General features: G+C 39.2%; 1 protein-coding gene across 1 annotated transcript in view; it reads left to right on the forward strand.

Moving 5' to 3' along the window:
* Nucleotides 1-5187: 5187 nt before the first annotated feature.
* URI1 (URI1, prefoldin-like chaperone) overlaps nt 5188-21806 on the forward strand; it is a gene marked incomplete at its 5' end in the record, with an annotated part of 30414 nt that continues 13795 nt past the window's right edge. The window contains 3 exons of the mRNA XM_009069525.1: nt 5188-5222; nt 9753-9831; nt 12153-12288. Coding sequence (XP_009067773.1) covers nt 5188-5222; nt 9753-9831; nt 12153-12288 — 250 coding nt within the window. The remainder of the gene's footprint in view (nt 5223-9752; nt 9832-12152; nt 12289-21806) is intronic.

The raw sequence follows: 21806 nt of genomic DNA on the forward strand, positions 1-21806 counted from the left end.
ATTGTGAACTGGTTATTTCAGCACTAAACTTTTAAGGTTTGGGGATGCAAGAGAAAAAACTCATGAATGAGTTGCATGGCAGAGTGGGTTTTGGTGCTGCAGACGTTTACAGATGGAGGCAGCTCATGGGCATGTGTCAACTGCTGTAAATAGTTGAAAGTAGAAGGTCAAGCAGTTAAAACTGTGCGGAGTTGCAGTCATCTGAAGGAGGTCAGTAGTGGAAATTATCTGGGATTTATCGTGAGCCTTGCAAACATGGATCTGCATTTCAGGCAGCCAGCATACCTCTAGCTGGTGGAAGGTTCTGAACAACAGAACCAAGGTTGAAACAGATATTTTCAGTCCCAAATGACAAGGACAGTCTCCCGAAGGCAAGTCATTGGATTTAGACTTTATTAGCCCCTTACTTTAATTACCACCTCATTACTTGCTTTGCTTCCACCAAAAAGTATTCTATACTGTCATTTTCCCTAAGTAACTGGAAATGTGATTGAAAGGGATGTTTAAAGTGAGACTAATTCAAGATTAAATAGTCACAAATTATATTATTGCTACATGTAAACAAATTACTTGCATATCTGATTTTATTCAGATTACTTTTCAAGTGGTAAATAATGCTTTATCACTTATATAGTGCTCTTACATCTTTAGAGTGCTTTTCTCACATTAATTAATCATCATTAAACACTCTGAGGTGGGTAGGTTAATACTATTATCCCCATTTTGCAGATGAAGAAATGTAGACTGAGAGGTTGTGATTTGCTCAAGGCCATATAGAAGAAACGGAATCAGGGCTGGGATTAGATCTGTGTCCCTAGCTTCTAATTTCAGAAGACCAGCCAGATTGTGAGCCACAGTTTTGAAGCAAAACACTCAAGTGTGCAAGCAGACATTTGCTTGGTGTCTTAGATGCCTAACTTGCAATTTGTTTAAAGAGAAACTTTGCTTTTATTCCTTGCTGCTTATTTGCATGTTGATACCCCCAAGCATGGGAATGGCCACTCGTTCATTTAGGACCTCTTCCTAATGTGATGGGGCATTTTTATTTTCATCTCAAAAATACCAGTTTCTACTTCTTTGGACCTGAACATAACTAGGTGACTCACATGCAGCAGGTTTAGCATTGGTACCCAAAGCTGCCTGTGGATGATACCAGTACCAACTCTATAGCTTACATGTTTTCACTTGTAAGTTTCACATTTATTTCATAAATAAGATTCTGACTTGCTTTGTTGCTGTTCAGAAGAGATGAGAGAGAACTGCCCTCTGTGTGCTAAACCCAGCACCTTTGTAGGCAGTGCCCAGCTCCTTAGGAGAGAGAAACATTCACATGAATGGACTCCACCTCGGAGTACCTAAATGAGATAAAATAGTCTTGAGATGGAGAGGAGGGCAGAACTATTAGTGCACCACTTTGATAATCAGAAGCACCACAGAGAATTAGATTGAGCTGTTAGTAGTGGGAGCATGTGCAGAAGCAGCAGGCAAGGAAAAAAAGGTGTAGGAAAGAGGTGCCCCAGTATGAGAGGGTGAAGACCTGCTGGGGAAAGGTGGGGTAATGTGGAATAGGTTAGAGACCCATGGGCAGGTACAGGTGAAATCTGCTTCGTGTGACAGCATCCTTGTCACCTGTCATTGCCAAGGAAACCTTGCAAGTGGTTGTAGTGCCTGGCTGCTGAGTTAGGAGCTCAGGCTTCCAAGCCCTGACCAGTGTTCGTAGTGAAGTTACTCAGCCTGCAAAATCAGTGCAGTGCTTTTCCAAAGAGAATTTGTACACTTCAGATGGAAGATCCTGGTGAAGGAGTATGACTAGACTGGAAAGAGAATGTGGTGCAGACAGAAGCAAGTCTCCCTTTGGTGAGCTAATGAAGTCTTTGGCTGTATCAAGGAGTTGCCTGGGGGTGATTTGGAGTCACTAGCTTGCAAACTGCCCCATGTTCACATCTGCAACACTGGAATTTGGGAACACCTTGGAAGTGATCATAGGTCTAAAGCTAATCCTGCTCTGCTGCGACTCTGCTTGTGGCACCTAGAAACAAGAGATTCCCTAAAAGCAGCAACACAGGATTCCCTTGAAATAGCCTAGTAGCAGTGAGAGCAGAACCAGCACAATATCTCCTGTGTTAATGGTTCAGGTTTTTAATCCAGAAGGAATTCCAGGTTGGGTTAGGGGTGTGCATGAGTGTCCTCTCCCAGCACTGCCCCAAGGGAACTGTTTGTGGAACTCACAGGGCTGGCTCTGTCTGCTCAGGGGCTTGAGAAGTTCTACATTTTAACAGGTTGCTTTGGAGGGAAGGAAGGAAACAAAGTATTTGCCCATTTGCTTTCTTTTAAGGTTATGGAATGTGTTTTCTGACAGTAGTTCCTGTTTTAATAACCAGACCCATGATTAGGTAATGTTAAGTTTGCTGCAAGAGTAGTTTAATAAATGTTTTAGTATGCAGATAAGCCATTGATAACTATGTGCATTCCCAAGCTCATACATTTTTATGGCTAAAAGAGGAGAATTCAGAGTTTATTGATACCACTTCCCCTGCAATGTCTGAAAAGTAATGCATACTTGGTGGCAGTAGATGTCCAGGCAAATTGAAGTGAAGTGTACAAACAAACAGGTCATTTATTTTATTTACCCTAAAAGGGATTTTCATTCTTTAATTGTAACTCTAGATATAAATTATGTGTGGAAGATACACTAATGATTTTCCTGTGTTTGATTAAAGGCAAAGAATCAAAGATTTGTTTATATATTTATCTGTTTCTTTGCTGTGATAAGACCAGTTATCCAAACAGTGTGACTGACCTAATAAAGGACATATGCATAATTGATCTCCATCTGTTTTTCAATATTTATTCTCTCTATTCTTTTAATAGACTTCAGTTCCAGAAGTGCAGCCTGCAACATTTTTAAGGTGGTATATTTTAGCACTTCTGTGAAAGGTCTCGTTTTATGTGGCCACTGAAACGAAAAGGTTTGTTGTTGGTTCCACCCTTTAGTATCCCTTCAAGAGAGATTATATCAAAGAAGAAGAATTAAATTAAAATTGATTGGTGTTATTGATTTTTCTCTCTTTTTTTTTAAAAGGGGATAAAGGGTGATGGAAACAGCACATGCCCCTGTGCTGTTTTACTGATGGACTGTTTTTAAAAAACATAAAAAGCATATGTGCCCAATTTACATATTTACTAATTAAAAAAGCTTCCTGGAAACATTAAGTAGACTATCTTGTGTAACCTTTAACATTGCAGCTAATGGATATAGCCTGGAAATTTTCATAGAAGGTCCTCTAAATAATGTAAATGATTATGAATATGTAACTAGTTAATATGCAGCTACGAAAGGATTATCATGTAGAGGTTAATGAACATGCTGCTCTTATGGTTTGCAGGGCTTTTCTTTTTGTGCTTTTAGCTCACTTCATGCGTGGAAAGTCATGTATTGGGAATGGAAAGCTTCCTGTCTCTTCCATCTTCATCTGTAATGGGGCAATTAAATCAGAACTTTCTTTAAGCATTTCGCAAACATTTTTGTATGCTAAATTATGTTGTGTGCTTCGCAATCACTGCCAGATCTGAAAGGATGAAGGATGTGGATGGAATAGGCTCTGACTCTCGGACTTGTTAGTGGTGGCTCCAGTGTGTGTTAGCATTGTAATCATTCCTTGCTGTACTGTACAATTTATAACTTCTGTGGAAACTTTACTCTTAAAATGGGCTTAATAGTGATAGTGCCAATTAGATTTCTGAGTTGATGTCCTATACAAATCTGTATATTTACTCTTCAGCTTAAAAATAGTTAGCTTGCACATTAAGGAAAATATTTGCTAGGCATTTGATTTGTAGGAGTTGGAAGCAGATGATAAATTTAAACTTGGCTTACGTGGGATGAGCTACCTGCTTGACTCTCCTGATGGATTATCAAACAGCATAACCACAAATGTAGAGCTGATCCTTTTCATTTAAGAACTTTACTCTGTTTAAAGAATTATTAGCTCACAAAGTAGTCCCATTTTTTTTTCCACTCCTACATGAGTAGAAAGTGCAGGGTCTGAGATCTGTTCTGCAATAGCTGCACATATGCTAACTGAAAAAAAAAATTGTCTTTCATTCTGTTGCTTGGAAAAAAAAAGAAGAATTATCTGCTCCAGTGATTTCAGTGGTACTTGAATGTATGTTATTGTTTTCTCTGCAAATTTTCTCATTAATTGCTTTCAAATGTTAACATTATTTTGGCTATAGGAGAAACGAAATTTGTAAAAAAAAAATCTAGAAAATGCTTATATTGAGAAGATGTCTAGACATATTTAATTGCCTCATGGCTTCATTGCATTTCATATAATTGAATGAAATTGTTTGTGTTATCTTTTTGGTAACCATTATTCAGAGATCAGGGTATGTTTTGAAAGACACAATCTCCACATAATTGTGGCAGAGAAGGTCACAGGTTTCAGCATCCTGTCTGTTTTTTTATATGTACATATAATCTAAAAAAATACAGATAAAATGGAAAGAGTATTTAATATTAATAATGTGCTTTATTTTGGAAATTCTTGTGTATCTCTTGGAAAGCCTGGAGCATAAGGAAGTGAAATGTTTGGATGAAAAGTTACCTTTTTTGATGCCCAGAAGGGAAAGCAGCAGCCCATAGTGGTGTAAATATCCATGTACTTAACCAGCACAAAGTTAATTTGTGGGGTTTTTTTCCAAGTAAAAATGGCCAATGGAAACATTCGTTGATGTCCTGATACAGGAAAAACATTTTTGGTGGTGTGTGAGATTCATTTGTTTTCGTTTTTAATGACGGACTATGGAAGTTACACTGTTGTCTTATGATAATTTATGTTGTTTTCTTCTTCTGCAAACATATAACACTGAAAATAGATCAGCAGATTGCACAAACTGCTACTTATCTCAGATCGTGTGTCACGTAATAGCTGTGGAGCAGGTATTGTACCGAAATGTGAAGTGAAACCTGTAATTTTTTTCCTCTGGTTATCACTCTGCATTAGTGTGTGATAAAGTGTGCTGCTTAAGGACTACCATTCACATGCCTTTGCCCTGACAAATAAAAATGTATATAGAGACATGACCAAATCTGTAAAGCTGCTGTTGTAGTTTCTGATGCGTTGACATTGCAGTTGTGTGCTTAGCCTTGTTTTTTTCATGAGTAATTATCTGTTTTAATGACAGGTGGTCACTAGCTGCCAAGAAAAAATCCAGCACTGGTGAGTAAAAAATGTTTGATTCCATGCTTAAAATACTGATCAGTAACCTAGTTATATTTTAATAAAGTATTGCTGTTTATTCTGCTGAGATCCAAATCCTGTGTTTGGGGGATTATAGTTAGCAGCAGCTCAGAATTGTTGCAGTGTACTGTCTTTAAAATGTATATATTTCTCACTGATATCATGAAATCACAAGTACAGTGTGCCCTAGTGTCTATACTTCTGATTCAAATACTCATCTCATTTGTCATTTTTGCCCAAGTAACCTTGTGGGGTGAATGCTGAATTTAGCTGATTGGTGAAAAGGTTCTCCCAGGATAGAATTATTCTTCTTGTTTTCTTTCTAACTATGGAGCAAGTAAAGAAATTCTTTCCCCTTCCACATGCTAAACCAATGTGGAAGTAATATTTCACTGTTTTTTTTTCTCCCAGTAAACCGTGTGCTAAAGCTTAGTTGTTAATACTTAAAAGAAACGGTTTGTTACGTAAAAAAATTATCTCTGGGCACTTTTTTTCTCTGTTGGCAATCTATGGTTAATAGTAAACATGCCTAGTAAATAATAGTTTTGTATGGCATCTGAGGAAAATGTACATTTAATGGTGAATGAAATCTTATATTATGAGTTAGTGTGAGATAGAACAGTTGATCTTACAGATATCAAATTACGATATATCCATGCTGTGTTTACCATGATTTTACTGAGAGAACAACAGGAGCTGTCTTGATTATTGTCTGCAGGGTTATTGCAGAATCACAGCAACTGCCCCTTTAGTGGTGAGATTAAACCTTTGGTTATACACCATCAAGCATATAATATTTTAAATTTATTTTAAGAGGCTTTTTCTTCATGCCTGAAAGATCTCAGAGCAAATAATTTATATTTAGTGTGTATCAAATGTTTTTAGTTTAAATGCACATAGGCTGCAAGCACTGGATAAGAGGAAAAAAATCAAGGCAATCTATACACATCATCGTATTAAATTCTGACTATTGGCTCGCAAAAATAATCTAAAACTAATACGTTTCATTTATGTTTAAAATTCAGAGGCTGCATTAATTTTCAATAAGGGCAGTATTATTGAAGTGCCTACTGGTGCTGCTGTGGTGAAGTCAGGCAGAATATCTCCAGCACATGCACTTTCTCAGGAGCTGTGCAGTGTCTGCACCTCTTTGGTCCCATGTGAAATTCTGTGTGTGCCTCCTGTCACTGAGAGACAATATGCAGAAAACCACTATTTGACAGAAAGCCTTAAAATTTGAGCAGATTTTTAAAAGCTTGGAAAGGGGTGACAATTATTTCCTCTTTAAGAATGGCCAAGGGGTGTGGAGTGGCCTAGGAGGGTTGGCTGTTGTGCTAGGAGGAGATACTTCTGTGTTTGCTTTTATGCAAACTCTGGCCATGGCCCCATGAACTTGAGGGTTTGGGCACAGAATGTCACAAGAAAAACCCAACTTAGTGATAGAGGAAAGCAGTTTGTACAGCGTCCATACAATCTTCATAGAGTCTTTATGAAAAATTATTTAAAATTTAGTACCCTTATTTAGATCTTGATTGTGCAAGAGCTGAGTGCTCTTGTTTCAACTGAGTAATTTGTTCATAGAAGACCTTTTAAGTTGTCAGTGGCACAGAAGAATGTTAAATAGAATTGGGTGAATAACAATAGGGTTTTAAAATGCTCAGCTTCAATATATTTCCATTAAATTATTTTCTTTTTCATTTTTCACTGCACTTTTTGAAGTATATTTCTAAAGCCATGAATCCAGTAATGGATCTGGTATGGGATTAAATATCTAGACACGTGGTTCCTCTTCTAGGGACATGTTCATAGCTGGAGTTCAGTATTCTTCTCCCTGTTCACTTTGGCTCTCTGTTGCCTGTTGGGACAAAGTGTATCACTGGCACAGCCCAGAGCTCATGTGGCCATCAGCTGTAGGTGAAGAGGGAGGTCAGTTTTTCTTCCTTAAGTAGTGCCTTTCAGGCCAATTATTTCAAAGGATTAATTTTAATTTTCTTTATCTTGATCATAGAATCATAGAATCGACCGGGTTGGAAAAGACTTCCAAGACCATCAAGTCCAACCCTACCGTGGTCACTAGACCATGGCACTAAGTGCCACATCCAGTCTCAGCTTGAAAACCTCCAGGGATGGGGAATCCACCACCTCCCTGGGCAGCACATTCCAATGCCTGAGCACTCTCTCTGGAAAAAATCTCTTCCTAATATCCAACCTAACCCTCCCCTGGCAGAGCTTGAGTCTGTGCCCTCTTGTCCTGCTGCTGGTTGCCTGGGAGCAGAGACCAACCCCCACCTGACTCCAACCTCCTGTCAGGGAGTTGCAGAGGGTGATGAGGTCTCCCCTGAGCCTCCTCTTCTCCAGGCTAAACACCCCCAGCTCCCTCAGCCTCTGCTCATGGCACTTGTGCTCCAGTCCCTTCACCAGCCTTGCTGCTCTTCTCTGGCCCAGTCCAGTTTGGGATGTGAACTCACTTTTAGAGATTCCCATGGTGGAGTCTTGCTCAGCAGGGTTTCAGTCCCACTGAAAAAAGAGACAGGCTTTGCTCTGTAAAGCAACAAAGCTCCTGTGGCAAGTGCTTTCTCCTGTACCCTAGTCAGATTACTCAGTAACTAACTGGCAGCTGTCAGACCTTAAAGGCAGTGTCATCTTTTCAGATTAATGAAGAAATGTTGAGTGACTTTCAGCCATGAAATGATGGCAATGTTTAATCCTGCTGCAACTGGGGGGATTTTCATACTCTTCCTGTGGAGTCTTCTCTCTGCATTTGAGACATGGGCCAGGCCTTTGGCTTGGGGATGGTGTTTGTTTTTCAGTGAGTGGCTGGAGCCCATTTCTCAAATCCAGAGCTCTCTGAAGCAGAGGCTGGATTCTGTAAATAGCATTAAGTAATGGATTGTTATTGTTGACACCAAGTTGTCATTATATTCCTTCCTCCCCCAAAACATCTCAGTGAGTTTTGTTAAGATTCATGAGTTTGTCCTTCCTCTTTGAAGCCAATGAATTATGTTTTCACTCTGATGTGGGCAGTGGACAGAGTAACTTGCCTAAAATGCCTGGGAGAAATCTGCTGTCAGAGCAAAGCAGCAGTAAGCATCTTTGGTAAATCAGTTATGTGGAATGTGGTTTTAATGTCCAAGTGGCATAAAAACCTAAATTCTTTTTTTCCAGGATGAGTTCAACAACTTAAAATAGGTGTAAAGTAGGGTGATTACACCGAAGTTCAACAATAAAGCAAATGAGTCAAAACATAAGAGTATCAGATAATTTTTCATAAGGAATGCTGAAAAAGATTTCACTCTGCGTATGAATCTAAGAAAATCAATGGTAATATTTTGAGAGTTGTGTTATCAACTATGACATTCATTTTTCAGCACATTTATAGATTGCTTTCCTGAATCATCCTCAGAAAACCTGTAATTTGCATCTTGGGTCAGGGTTGTTAAGTGTGCTGCTCTGTGCTTTCACTTGCCTTTTATTGCAGAATTTACTACCATATATATGTTTACTATTTTGAAGTACAAGTAAACAATATCATCAAACCTGACATTTATTTGCCAGCTACTTCATGCAGGAGCTGATTTCTGACCATCTTCAAGACGGCAGTGGTCCATTAAAAGACTTTTTCCAGACAAATTTAAGCGTTTCAGAATATCTTCACCAAAGAAGGCTTTTTTAGAGGGAGTGTAGGTACTTGTTTTGCACACGAAGAAAAATCCCTGCAGCCATTGAAACGCTGTGTCTTGCAAAGTCCTGTGAAGAGACAGGTGTGGGAATGCTTTGTCTCAGTTCACCAAGCCATTTCTCTCCTGGGTAGCAACAACCAGCATGAGCCTTATTTACATTTTGGATAGAGAAGTAGCAGAAGGGATGTTCTCACCTGTATTGTCCTTTGTCAGGGGTTGAAGATATGACAGAATCTTGATGGTTGAGCCATCTTTCAGGAGTGTTGCACAGGTTGCCCAGGGACGTGGTGGCTGCCCCGACCCTGGTGGTGTTCAATCCAGGCTGGATGAGCCTTGAGCAACCTGAGCTAGTGAGGAGGTGTCCCTGCTCAGGGCAGGGGTTGGGACTAGATGATCTGATCCATTCTAACCCTTAAATTCTATGATTCTGTGATTCATTACAAGTGATACTTTGAAGAATTTGCCTCTTAAAACGAATAAACTGGATTTTCAGTTACTTTTTAAAATACTGGTGGTGTTATAACTTGAACATGGAGTGGGATATGACAAATTGTAGTGAAATGACCGTTTCTTTGCATCATGAAAAATCCGAATTCAGAAAGACATGTGGAACCTAAAATAATCATACTTATCTTAATACACATTGCTATAAAATAATCTCGCTCTTATGGCATCCCATGTCTTTAAAATAAGTTACTAATCTATCAGCTATATGTGTTTAAGAGTAAAATAGGTAATTTTTCTGCACTTTTTGTGTGCTGTTGATTTACTAGCAGAAAAACATTAACTCTTTAACTGTGAAATTGAATCAACTTGAATTTGTCCACAGGAAGAAGGTGGAGAGTGATTATGAGGCTCTTCAGGAACGACTCCAAACATTGCCTGACAAACTGTCCTACGATGTCATGGTATGTGCACACAACAAAATGGGCTGAGACTCTTAGTGTGGTGCCTGCACTGGTGCTGGGGTGTTGCTCAGGTTGCCAGTGCTCAGTAATGTTACGTTTACTATGATAGCAGTGAAACCTTTGCTTCTGTTTCTTTCTCTTTTCTTTGAAACCCGTCATAAATTACAGTGTCACTGACAACTCAGAGCTGATGACATAAATGCTGAACACAAAACCTGACATGTTTGATATGTAAATCTATTGTATAGAAAACTATAATTATGAGTGAATTACGGTACTTAGTTGTATCCTGAGAAGAAAGTGGCCGCAGTATTTCCTGATTCATGGGAATAAACCCTAGAGCATAGATTTTTACATAAAAAGGTGCTGCTAATTTTTGTTCCACCAGTCTTCCCATTGACATAGCAATCTTTTCTGGTGCTTTGAATCGTCCCTAACAACTGCAAAGCTCCCTGTGTAAAATTTGCCCTTCTGGCTCGAGCTCACTGAAATTTTAAACAAATTGACTTTTCTCACTTTCTTTTTTTGCTCCTCCCTTTTCAAGTCCAGTTCAGGATACATTTTTGAAGGGAGGGAAGTTGTACTGTACATAACTGAGTGGCTGATGTCAGCACACAGTGCCTGACTCCTGTCTGCCTTGGCAGCCTGGCTTAGATACAGGGTTGACTTGTTGGACTACACTTACCGTGTTGGGAGTGTTTCCCTTTCCTGTGCTGATGATACAGCCCTGGATTTTACTTGTGTAGTTATCATTTATCTTGTGTGTATGTGTGGCCACATGATGTAAAGCAAAAAGATTGTGTTGTTTCAAAGCACAGAATCCCCTCAGTTTTTTAAAAAAGCTAGGTTCTTAGGTGAAACAGTGATGTCAACTCACATCTGTTATTTTAAATGTATATAAATAGTTCCTATCCTGCTAGCCAAATATTTTCATGTGTTTTCAATTTTGCTTTCATCATTTTGGGGAAGAGTGAACAGGCAACTGGTGCAGTCTGCTACTTGAGAACCAAGTCAGGGAGAGTACACATGTAGGAAAAGCATATTCTGCATAGTCTTAACATCAGGATCCTGCCTGTTGGAGAACTGTTGGAAGCATTGGGACCCTCCTGGATCCTGAAGTTAGGGACGATCACTTTCCATGTAGACAGATCCACTAGGGCAAGTGCTCTGCTTCATCCCACACCTAATGAGAAAGCAAGTGACAATGCTGAGGAAATTGCTTCATCCCACACGTAACGAGAAAGCAAGTGACAATGCTGAGGAAATGAAGAACAAGGCAGAGGAATAAAGCAGAAGGAGCTGATAGAAACTGAGACAGATCTCTTTTTACTCTAAGAAAGAGAACACTTGATGTGGATGTGGTTCTTACCATGTTGCCACCTGCATTTGAACTTTGATTTTGGTTTCCTAGTTTCTTTGAAGCCCAGAGGCAGCCAGGCAGGTGGCAGTAGGCCTGAGGGTCAGAATGCCATGGGCTGGTGCAGGGGACAGGGGTGAGGGTGGCCAAGTCTTGTCCTCAGCCATAGGATTTGCCCAAGCACTGTGGATGGTTGGTGTCTTAAATAAGTGTCCCATACATTGTAATGCATGTTCAAATGGAAGTTACACATTTTAAGAAGCACCTGTTAAAGTTAGAAAGTGTGTATGAAGTGTTCTGCTTTTATCTATTGTCCTTGTGCCTGGAGAATCATTACAGAACAAGTGCTGGCTGTGGAATATTGCTTGGAGGTTGAGCTCTGTGTTGGTGAATGATACAGCAAACTGAGGTTAGGTACTGTCTGTGGGCCTGATAGTAGCCCCACAGATTTACACCAAAGTTTATAGGTAATTACTATCAGCAAGAGAGAGATTGAGGAAAGCAGCTCATCCTTGAGTTGGCCATACCTATTTAAGCATCTTAAAAATTTTAGCTAAGCTAATATGGCTTTCATTAGGAAATGAATGTAGTCTGTGTATAACAAATACATAACTCACTGGAACGATAATATTTGTATTATCAAGGTTTACGTGTTCAGATTAAGTAAATTTGTTTTTTGTGTGAGCATTCAGCTATACTATAGTTTTCTGTGCGAAACAACTTGTCTAGTGAAACACCACTCTTCAGATTTTGTGAGTGCAATACTAAATTCAGATGGATCTGCTCATTTCAATATTTCTTAAGGTTTAGTCATTAAATAACTGCTGTAGAACCTTTGGGTTTCTAACTGTTTCACTTTGTTGAAAGTTTTAACTTTTGACATGTTAAAGTTTAACACATATATCACTGTCTGTGTTTTATTTTCATTAGTGTTTTTCAGCAGTTTCTTCTATGTCTTTCACAGGTACCTTTTGGTCCTCTTGCCTTCATGCCAGGAAAGCTTGTCCACACCAATGAGGTTACTGTTCTTCTTGGTGACAACTGGTTTTCAAAATGCTCAGCAAAGCAGGCAGTTGCCCTGGTTGAGCACAGAAAAAAACGTATGTATGTCTCTGAACATAACAGTCAAAATTATGTATCTTTGTATTGATGTATAAAATTTGTGACACTGCACTGTTCACTTTTTTGTGAGCTCACAAACAGGAGTCTCATTCAGGTGTCGTATCAATTTAGCACCTTATTTTCCATCTTTACTTGATAGTTGATTGGATATGTGTAATTAGAAAAAACAAAACAAACTAAGAACCCCTTTCACCTTTCTTTAATGTGCCCAATGCTGTATTCTCTTCCAGAAAGTGGATACCACATTGTGCTTTACTCTTTGTTACCTTATGGCCTGTATTCTGTTCCTTTGTCTTGTTTTCACCACATTCTGCTTTACTCTTTGTTACCTTATGTCCTGTATTCTGTTCCTTTGTCTTGTTTTGTATTTCTTTGCTACCTCATCCTCTGTTTTGGTTGAGGTTTTTTTGTCCATACAGTTTTCCATCTTTCCTCTCCCTCTACACACACTTTTCTCCTGCTTGTTTTATTTTCACCTCACTTGCTGCTCCACTGCGTTTCTGTCTCCAGGCCTTGACATTCCCATCCATTGGCATGTGGAGTGATCCATTGGATCTCCCCAGGTCAAATGCAGTTGATCACCACCAAATTCATCTTACATAGCAGCACATCACAGAGACAGATAAACAATTCCTGATAGTTTCCAGCTCTTCTTAGCTGGTGGTAAGATCTTGGCTTTGAAGAGCCAGGACCACCAGCATTTAGCTAGTGGTAAGATCATGGCTTTGAAGAGCCAGGACCACCAGCAAGTGGTGTGCATGGCACACTCTGGAACGTCATTGTTAGAAACGAGAGCTTAAAATATTTGATATAAATGTCTCTTTGTTAGAAACAATGAGAGCTTAAAATATTTGATATAAATGTCAGCAAAATGGAAAATAACTTGGTGCCTATTAGCCTTTGCTGTTTGCTTCAGGTAAGCATTTGAGTAAGTTTTTTTTGTACTGATTTTACCTGTAATCTCTCTTGTTCCTGACTGAGTGCTCACTGCAGCTTTGCCCTGTGTACTGGATTTTTGTTTGACTTGAGCTATCCATGTTGCTGCCTGCTGCAGAAAGCTCTAGTGGTTCCCCATCTGACTAAGGCTTTTTTCAATTCTGTGCAGGCAATATTTGTGTAAGAAAAGTTGGGTTTTTGAATAAAAACTCATTTGCTATATTACTTTAAAATATTCCTTTATGAAGAGCATTGCCAAAAGTATGTAATTTGTACTTGGCCTATTATCTTTCTTAGTCTGGTTCTCCTGACACAACTTTGCAATTTTCTTTCTTACTGAACTGAATCTACATTATTTATCATGACTCTTGTGAGATCTCAGGTCCACATCTTTTTCCTTGATCTCCTGATATTTTTTCAGTGCTGCAGAATATTTTTGTCACCGTTACATTCAGTGAAATCGTTTGACCTTTGCATAGGAGATGTTTGAACGCTAAGTAGTCTGCTGGGAGACACACAATAAATGCTGGATTCTTTCCTTTATTATCTTTGAAACTGCATTTAAAATAGGAACTCAGAAATACTAATTTCTTTTAAAGCAAAACAGTCATTGATGCTGGATATAAACCCTCCATTCAGCTGATGGTTCACTTCAGCTGTGTGATGGCTGCCAGTGGGAGGCTCCAAAACACTGATATTAACTACAAACTTTTTATTTAAAGGGCTGTTTTCAGTTTTGGATGATAAAAAAATGTATTAGTACATATGATTCTGGAAGAAATACTTCTTTCCTTGGTATACTTCTCTGAAAAACACACCTGACTTAAAGAATTTAAACCATTTTCACACTAAATGAATGCTATTTAGAGAAGAATAGTGGAGGTTTTATGAGTTTATTCTAATTAAAAGGAAAGTTACGGACTTGAAAGACCTGTAGGCTATTGCTGCATGAAATGAATCAGCTGCTTGTGCCACAAATGTGCAAGACTGATGTTTCACAAGTGTTGAAGTCTCTTTTGTGGTAATTTTCATAGGTACAACTCGTGGTCACAGTGACTTTTTGTGAGCATAAGCACTTCGGAGTTTACAGGGTGATTGTACACTGGGCACTGCCTTACATTGACACAATGTGACGTGATTTTTAGTGCCTAATCTTTTTGTTTTGGACATAAATTTCGTGAGTAGGTCAGTCCCACTGGAAAAGAGGGCATGCTCACTGCAGGGGATTACCCTGCCAGCAGCCCCGACTGTCCTGCGTGCCAGGCGGAAGGTCCTAACACGGCAAAGCTTTTGTAAGCATGTGCTTAAGGCCAGTGTGTGCTTAAAGGCTTTGATAGATAGGAATTGGGGCCTGAACTGAGCAAAGAAAGGCTTGTGCTGAAATAAAGCTGGCAATATTTGTTGGTTTGTTTCTTCCGTGACCTAAATTTTTTTTTTTATCCAATATTACTCTACTTAATTTAGACGGATGTTTTTTGGGTTTTTTTTCATAACTAGCTGGCCAAATCTGTTCAGATCACTGAAATGAACTTAATTAGTACAGCTCTAGTAATTCAGTGCTTGAACAGAGATTAGGAGTTACAAGGAAATAAATACAAGACACACATTTTCGTTGCATGTCTTGTCTCATGTCTCGCTCTCCTGAACGCTGAGGAGTGGGAGAGCATCTGTTCAGGCTTTTAAGTTTGCTAGTGGGACTGGCTCTTAGGTGGAAAAGGGTCAGAGATTCCTATTTTTAGGTGGAAAAGGGTCAGAGATTCCTATGACTCACTCAGTCCTGAGTTTCTTTCTTGCTGGTTCAGGCAAGTTTTTGGTATCACCTTTGACTAATCTTGTGTGGGTCTCCCCTACTGGAGACCTCTGGTCACCCCATTGGCCTTTGAGCACACTAGTGCCCTAAGAGTTAATTTAATCAAGGCTCACAGGACATTTTCTTTACAGTTTGATTCCTTATGTGTATGTTGGATGCATACAAGAGTGGAGAATATGAATTTGCATGCTTAAGCAGCAATAGTGGCAGATAAATCCAACACTATCAGAGAGTATAAAGCCTTGGAAGAAGTTAGGGGTAGCAGTAAGAGTGTACTATATAGAAGAGCTTTAAATATTACTTAGTACTAATTAGGTCATCCTTTTTGTCTTAGTAGCTTTGTTAAATTTGCTTTTTAAAGGAGAACGAGTGAAAAAACTGTTTGCTTCTGTGGAGTAGAGAAATGCCCAGACACAGCAGATTAATTTCTTGGTTAAAATTTCTTTAATTGAAAGCAATAATTGAAGGGTGACTGTACTGAATTTTAAATGCACTTTAACTGACATAGCTGTAGAAAAGCTCTATTTTGGGGATACATTTTTGTTTGCTTAGCTTTTGATTTAGATGCAAACTGTTCAGCAATGTGATTGGTTGAAACGTGTTTGGTAAAATTTGGGACAGTCACTCATGTCAAATGTTATTTTTTCATAAAATATTGATCGTGTCTTCTGGAATTATATTTGAGTCGCAGTAGGTCTTTAATTTACTGCACTTTTTGGTGACATTCTAGATGTTCAGTTAGTTCCCAAACTGTTCATAAATCTAATGGAGTTTATGGAATTGGCAAGCATATTTTTAATTGTTTTAAGTTCATTGCATTTTGTTAAACCAGGTAGCACAGATAATGGGAAACACTTCACACGTATGTTTGTGTGTGAAAACGTGGAAAAATAGTGAAGTAGATTAAAGGATATGCACACCAAATTCCATTAAAATAAAAGAAATTAGCTTTTTAAGTATGTCACAGTTTAGCACAACAATAATGCAATTGTAGGTTTTTTTATCCTACAATTATCTTGCTTAAGGTACTTCATAATATTTCTGTTCTCCTCAAGGCAAGACTGCATTGTCTCAGAATTCAAAGAGGGAATAAAGATTCTTTTTGTGAATATGGGATTATATCTTTTACGTGTTTGTGATGATATAAATGACATTTTTTCTCTATATCAGTAATCGCATTAATTCTTTAAGATGGGAAATTTTTCATTACAATAGTCCCTGTGGTAGTTACTATAGAAGGAAATTAAATAGATTTTTCTTGTAAATATTTGTGGATTAATTCAGTATGCTAGGTATTCCAAGTGTCTAAGCACTTTAAAAGGTGGGAAATTAAAACACGCACACAGAACTAGGAGTGGTTTTATTGTGTTCAAAATTTATCAGATGAAAAAAAAAATCCCACTTAAAGGAGAATTGTTGAACTACTTAGCAATTGTGTCTTCACTCTGTGTGAGAATACCCTTGCAGTGTCATGCTGCAAATGAATTCATGAAGTGAAAATACTGATTACATTACCATACAGTATTGTGATAGTACCCAGTTGTAAATTGCAGGATGTAACCTTTAATACAAATATTTGTGTCAATCAAAATTGACCGATAGCTTAGCAGAGAGGGTTTAAAAGATACCATTGTTTTTAATAAATAAGATGATCCGAAGGGGATGAGAACCAGTTGGAATTTGTTCCTTATCAGCATTTCCAGAAAAAAGGATATTGTCTCCAAAATACATGAGAGGAAGGTTTTCCATTTCCCATCTGTGGACAAGTGAGGCCTTAAGAGGTTTTCATGTTCCATCCAAGGGTGAAAATAACTTCCTTAATATTCTAAGGAATGTAACCCAAACTTGCCTGCTCCCATTTTTTGAGGTGAAGAACAAAAAGTGCAGGGGGTGTTACAAAGAAATCTAGCTGTTGCTTTTCTTGATATATAAAATAATATAATTTTCCTGCTTTTTTTCCTGCATGCTGGAGAATTCTGTGTCACTGTGCTTTGGAACTTTGTTTTACCCATTGTTTGCGATGATCACTTGTTAGTTTGATAACCTCCATCAGTTCCTTCCTTTACCCTTGTTAAGGCAGGAGCTGATTTGGTGGAGTGCTAAGTGCTCTAAATTTGCTCTGCAGTTCCCAGGAGGTGTTTGGTTTCTCACAGGACCACAGTCTAGGTATTTTAACCAGAGCACAGTGGAAGAAAGGAAGGAGAATAGACTTCTTTCTGTAAGTTACATATTGTGATTGAAAGAAGCCCCTACCTGTTTATAATTCTCACTGGGCAGCAGAGGAGTTGTGTGAATGCCACCTCCTTCCTTTAGGAGGAGTTTAAATGTGCTCACATAATTCCAGCAATTACAGAGGTGTGTGAACCTAAGAGGGAAATGCTTTGCATTTACTTAGTGTTCCTAAAGCCAAATTACCTATACAGATTTTTACAGAGGAAAATCCAAATTACTTTGGTTTTGATACCAAGGGAACGTGGAAAAGAGAATGAAGATTGTCCTTAAAAGGCACAAAACTACCACACAAAGGGTTGTGTTGCATTTTAGAGAGCTAGTGCAGTTGCTGTTACAAGGAATGAATTTATGTGTCTTGTTGCAAGCACAAAGAGAGCTTAAATTCATACACACAAAAAGCCATCAGGATTCTCTTTTGACTCTTAAAACAAATCCATTGCTAGAAAAATGAACAGAAAAGAACAGAAGAACAGAGAAGGGTGTTTTGTAAAGCTTGTGGTAGATACCACTCTCTGCTGAACTGCAGATCTTATTTGTTTCAAGTAACCTGTGATAGTTTGTTGGAAAATTATTGGTTAAAAAAATTTGGCTGCTGATTAAATATATATTTATTGAAATACATTAAAAAATCCTCAGATGATTGATCTACTTATGCAAACCCTTAAAAGCAAGAAAATAAACAACACACTTAAAATAGCACACTGTAACTCAACCCATTAATAGTAACTTGTAACTGTGCTGTGCTGCTGTACTTCTGCAGGGAAACACCTTCCCTCTCCAGAAGAATTCAGGAGCAGAGTATGTGCATTGGGTTGCATGGTACTTTACATCCAGCCTTAGCAGCAACAGAATCTTAAGTCTGAATCTCAGTTGCATACAGGATTCTTTATTATACTTCATCATAGAATCATAGAATTTAAGGGTTGGAATGGACCTTACAGACCATCCAGCCCCAACCCCTGCCCTGGGCAGGGACACCTCCTCACTAGCTCAGGTTGCTCAAGGCTCATCCAGCCTGGATTGAACACCACCAGGATTGGGGCAGCCACAGCCTCCCTGGGCAACCTGTGCCAGTGTCTCACCACCCTTAGAGTAAAAAACAAAACTTTTTCATCCAACCTAGACTTCCCCTCCTTCAGTTTGAAGGCAAACTGAATCTAAAATTTCTGGCCCATCACCTATTCTCAAAGGGGATTATTTCCTAACTTTCACAGTTTTTTCTATGTTCTATCCATGAGCTTCCCCTGAAGACTAACAGAACCTAGCAATGGACACTAGGCTTCAGTTTCGTCTCAGCTTGTCCTGTTTCACAAAGTCTGACTTTTCAAAATAGATCAACCTGTTCTGCAAACTGAATCTAAAATTTCTGGCCCATCACCTATTCTCAAAGGGGATTATTTCCTAACTTTCACAGTTTTTTCTATGTTCTATCCATGAGCTTCCCCTGAAGACTAACAGAACCTAGCAATGGACACTAGGCTTCAGTTTCGTCTCAGCTTGTCCTGTTTCACAAAGTCTGACTTTTCAAAATAGATCAACCTGTTCTCACTATTCTTGTCTGTTCTTACTATTTAAATCCCAGTGTAACACACAGTTTCCAGAAGTAACTAAAATAATGTCTATGATTCCCCAAATCCTTATAGACAACACTCCAAGGACATTAATGTCAAACTCAGATAATTAAAATTTGTATCCAGCCAAGCTAATTAACCCATTAAAGCCAAAACGCATAGATGAGAATTTGTGTCAGTTTGGCATTAGTACGTTGTCATGTCGTGTAAATTCTGGCTTCGGTGGACTTCATTTCAACAATATGAAATGTGTTCCCCAATTATTTTTTTCCTGGACCAGTGTATGTGTAGCAAGCAGGGTGCTGCGTCTTAAAAATGACTGATCGTGGTGTAAGGAAATCCAGTCAAGTCCTTTCAGACTAACAAGGGAGCTGGGAAAGAATGATCTAAATGTAAAGAAATCTTGCTGCTTCTAAATATTCAAAGGCTGCTGTGCAGAGGAAATCTGCATATCCTGGTTTCTAGTTCAAATACCTTTTTTTTCCTTTTGGCAGTCCTGGAAAACAGTCCTAGAGGCTCTGGCTGGTCTGTGGTGCTGAACTATCTTTCCAAGTGGTTTAGCTGAGACTGTAAATAGGAACTACTCGGGTTCACCTGAAAGCCATGTCAAACTTTGCTCAGATTATTGGATGTGACAAAGTTGGACAACAGCCTCTGGTTCAATCCGTCTTAAAAGGCTCTAAGAAGCTTAAACCACAGGGTAGTAAGAGGGAGGAGACTGTGGAGCCACTCTTACTCTACTGATATTTTTATGGGGTCTCAATTAACAACGAAACCCCCATGGTTTGTGGAGTGACTTGTTTCTCCCTAGCTACTGTGTATTTTAAAATTCAGTTGGAGGCTTTCCGAGTGCTCAGTGGCAAGTTTAAAACACGACCCCCTGAGCTTGCCCTGCAATTGAGTGCACGAGCCTTTTTCCAGGAGACCCCTTCTTCTCTGAGGGACCTGACCAAGGGAAGGTTTCTCCTTTGGCCAAGCAAGAGCCTCAGTTTTGTGCTGGCAGGGCAGGCGTGAGCATCCCAGCAGCTGAGTGGGGACAGTGTCACAGTAATCCCAGCTGTCCGTGTGTGCTGTGTGGTGTGTGCTGTGTGGCCTGGGGCAAATCACTTTAACTGTCTGTTTCTTCATCTGTAAAATAGGAGAGAGTAATACTTACCTCCCTTGCAGGGTGCTGGGCAGATTAGTTAATGCTTGTAGAGCGTTTTGAAATAAAACACTGTGTGTGAGTGCTCAGTGTCCTCAGCTAACGGAGCACACCGACGCGCTCCCGTCCGGAAAGCAGCATCACACTCTGGTGCTCCAGGAGCAGTGTAACCTAGATGGCTGTTGAACAATATTTAGATATGCAGGCAATGAGTGAGACACTCATGGTGTTGAAGAAACAGCTGAGCATGACGTTTACTATGAGTGTAGAATAAAAACTTGAGGAAAATTGGTCTCAAGCTACATGTTTATGTATACTGAGACTACCTTCAAGAACTGAAGGCAAAATGCTGAAAGGTGGGAGCATTTTGTAGGAAAACAGTCACTACCTCTCTTTTATTTGGACTTTGGAGCATGTGTTATACACCAAAAAGGAGCTGTGGACAATGTTGATATGAATTACTTGATAGTAAAAGCTGCTGTGTCTGATGTAGGATGAGGTGACTTTTGAAGGAGTCATGGTGGCTGCCCTGACCCTGGTGGTGTTCAAGGCCTTGTGCAACCTGATCTAGTGAGGAGGTGTCCCTGCCCAGGGCAGGGATTGGGACTAGATGATCTGTAAGGTCCATTCCAACCCTTAAATTCTATGATTCTCTGTGTAAGGGGAGCAGGAGCCTGAACGCAGAGAAGGAACTGCTCGAGACATCAAATGGTTTTTGGAATTGTAGTTTCATCCAGGAGGAAATGCACATGCAGAGCATTTTCCAGGGAAGAATCTTCAGCTATTTCTTAGAAACAGCCTAACCAATGGAGATGACTGAACATTTGACACATAGGTTGCAATTTAGTTTAAAGGCTAATGCTTTTGAAATACCCTGAAAGTCTGAGCTGTGTCTTTGTGCTCTTGTTGGAAAGGATGGACTTTGCTTGAGTAACCTTTTCCAAAATGCATAAATTTCTTTCTAAACTATTTACTGCAGGTAATAGATTCTTAAGGAATTGTATTTGATACACTGTGAAATATTGACAGGGAAGAAAGCAAAGAATACTGAACTGGATGAAATTAGGATGAGAGTAATCTCCTGCACTTGGTGGTAGTTGTGTTTTGCCTTGACTGTTCCATGCATAATTCCCTCTTCTGCTTGTGTGGAGGATGAGGAGGGATCTGAACCTGTTTGTAGAAGGCTGAGTCATGAATTAGATTTTCTTTTCTAAGTTCAAGTACAAACTAATTTTGTTTACTTAAATGCATTCTGTAAGAATTTTGTGGTTATTACTATGTTTTCACACATCCCTATGTGAAAGGCCTATGGTTGTAAGATGCAGTCTCTGAAACATTTATTACTGCATACCCAAGCCAGAAAACTGTGTGGGGAGTAGCTGTATATGTACTTAAAACTTTTTAGGATTAGCCTCAAGGCCAGAGAAATACTTCATTAAATACTAAAGTTAACAGCCAGAAGGAGAGTTAAGAGTACAAATATTGAGAAAGACTTTGAAAATATTTTTTTCCACTGCAATATTTTGTGGTTCCTCCCTGTAGAATGGGAAGAGCAGGGTGCTCTGCCATACTTGTATACTGGGAAAACAAGTAATTTGGGGTGTGTGAGGGTTTTTTGCATGCTGCAGTGCTAGGGATCACAGAATCATTAGTGGAGGGAAGCAGTGCTGAGGCAGGAGCTAGCTGGATTCATGAAGTCAGCTGTTGCTTAAAAAAGTTTCTTGGAGTGTGACTTTGATGACCTCGTGTTAGAGAGGATCTCTTTGCCTCCTTCATAGTATTGTATGAAACATCTTCTTCTTG

Source organism: Acanthisitta chloris, unplaced genomic scaffold (assembly GCF_000695815.1).
Source record: "Acanthisitta chloris isolate BGI_N310 unplaced genomic scaffold, ASM69581v1 scaffold6592, whole genome shotgun sequence".
Lineage (NCBI taxonomy): Eukaryota > Metazoa > Chordata > Aves > Passeriformes > Acanthisittidae > Acanthisitta > Acanthisitta chloris.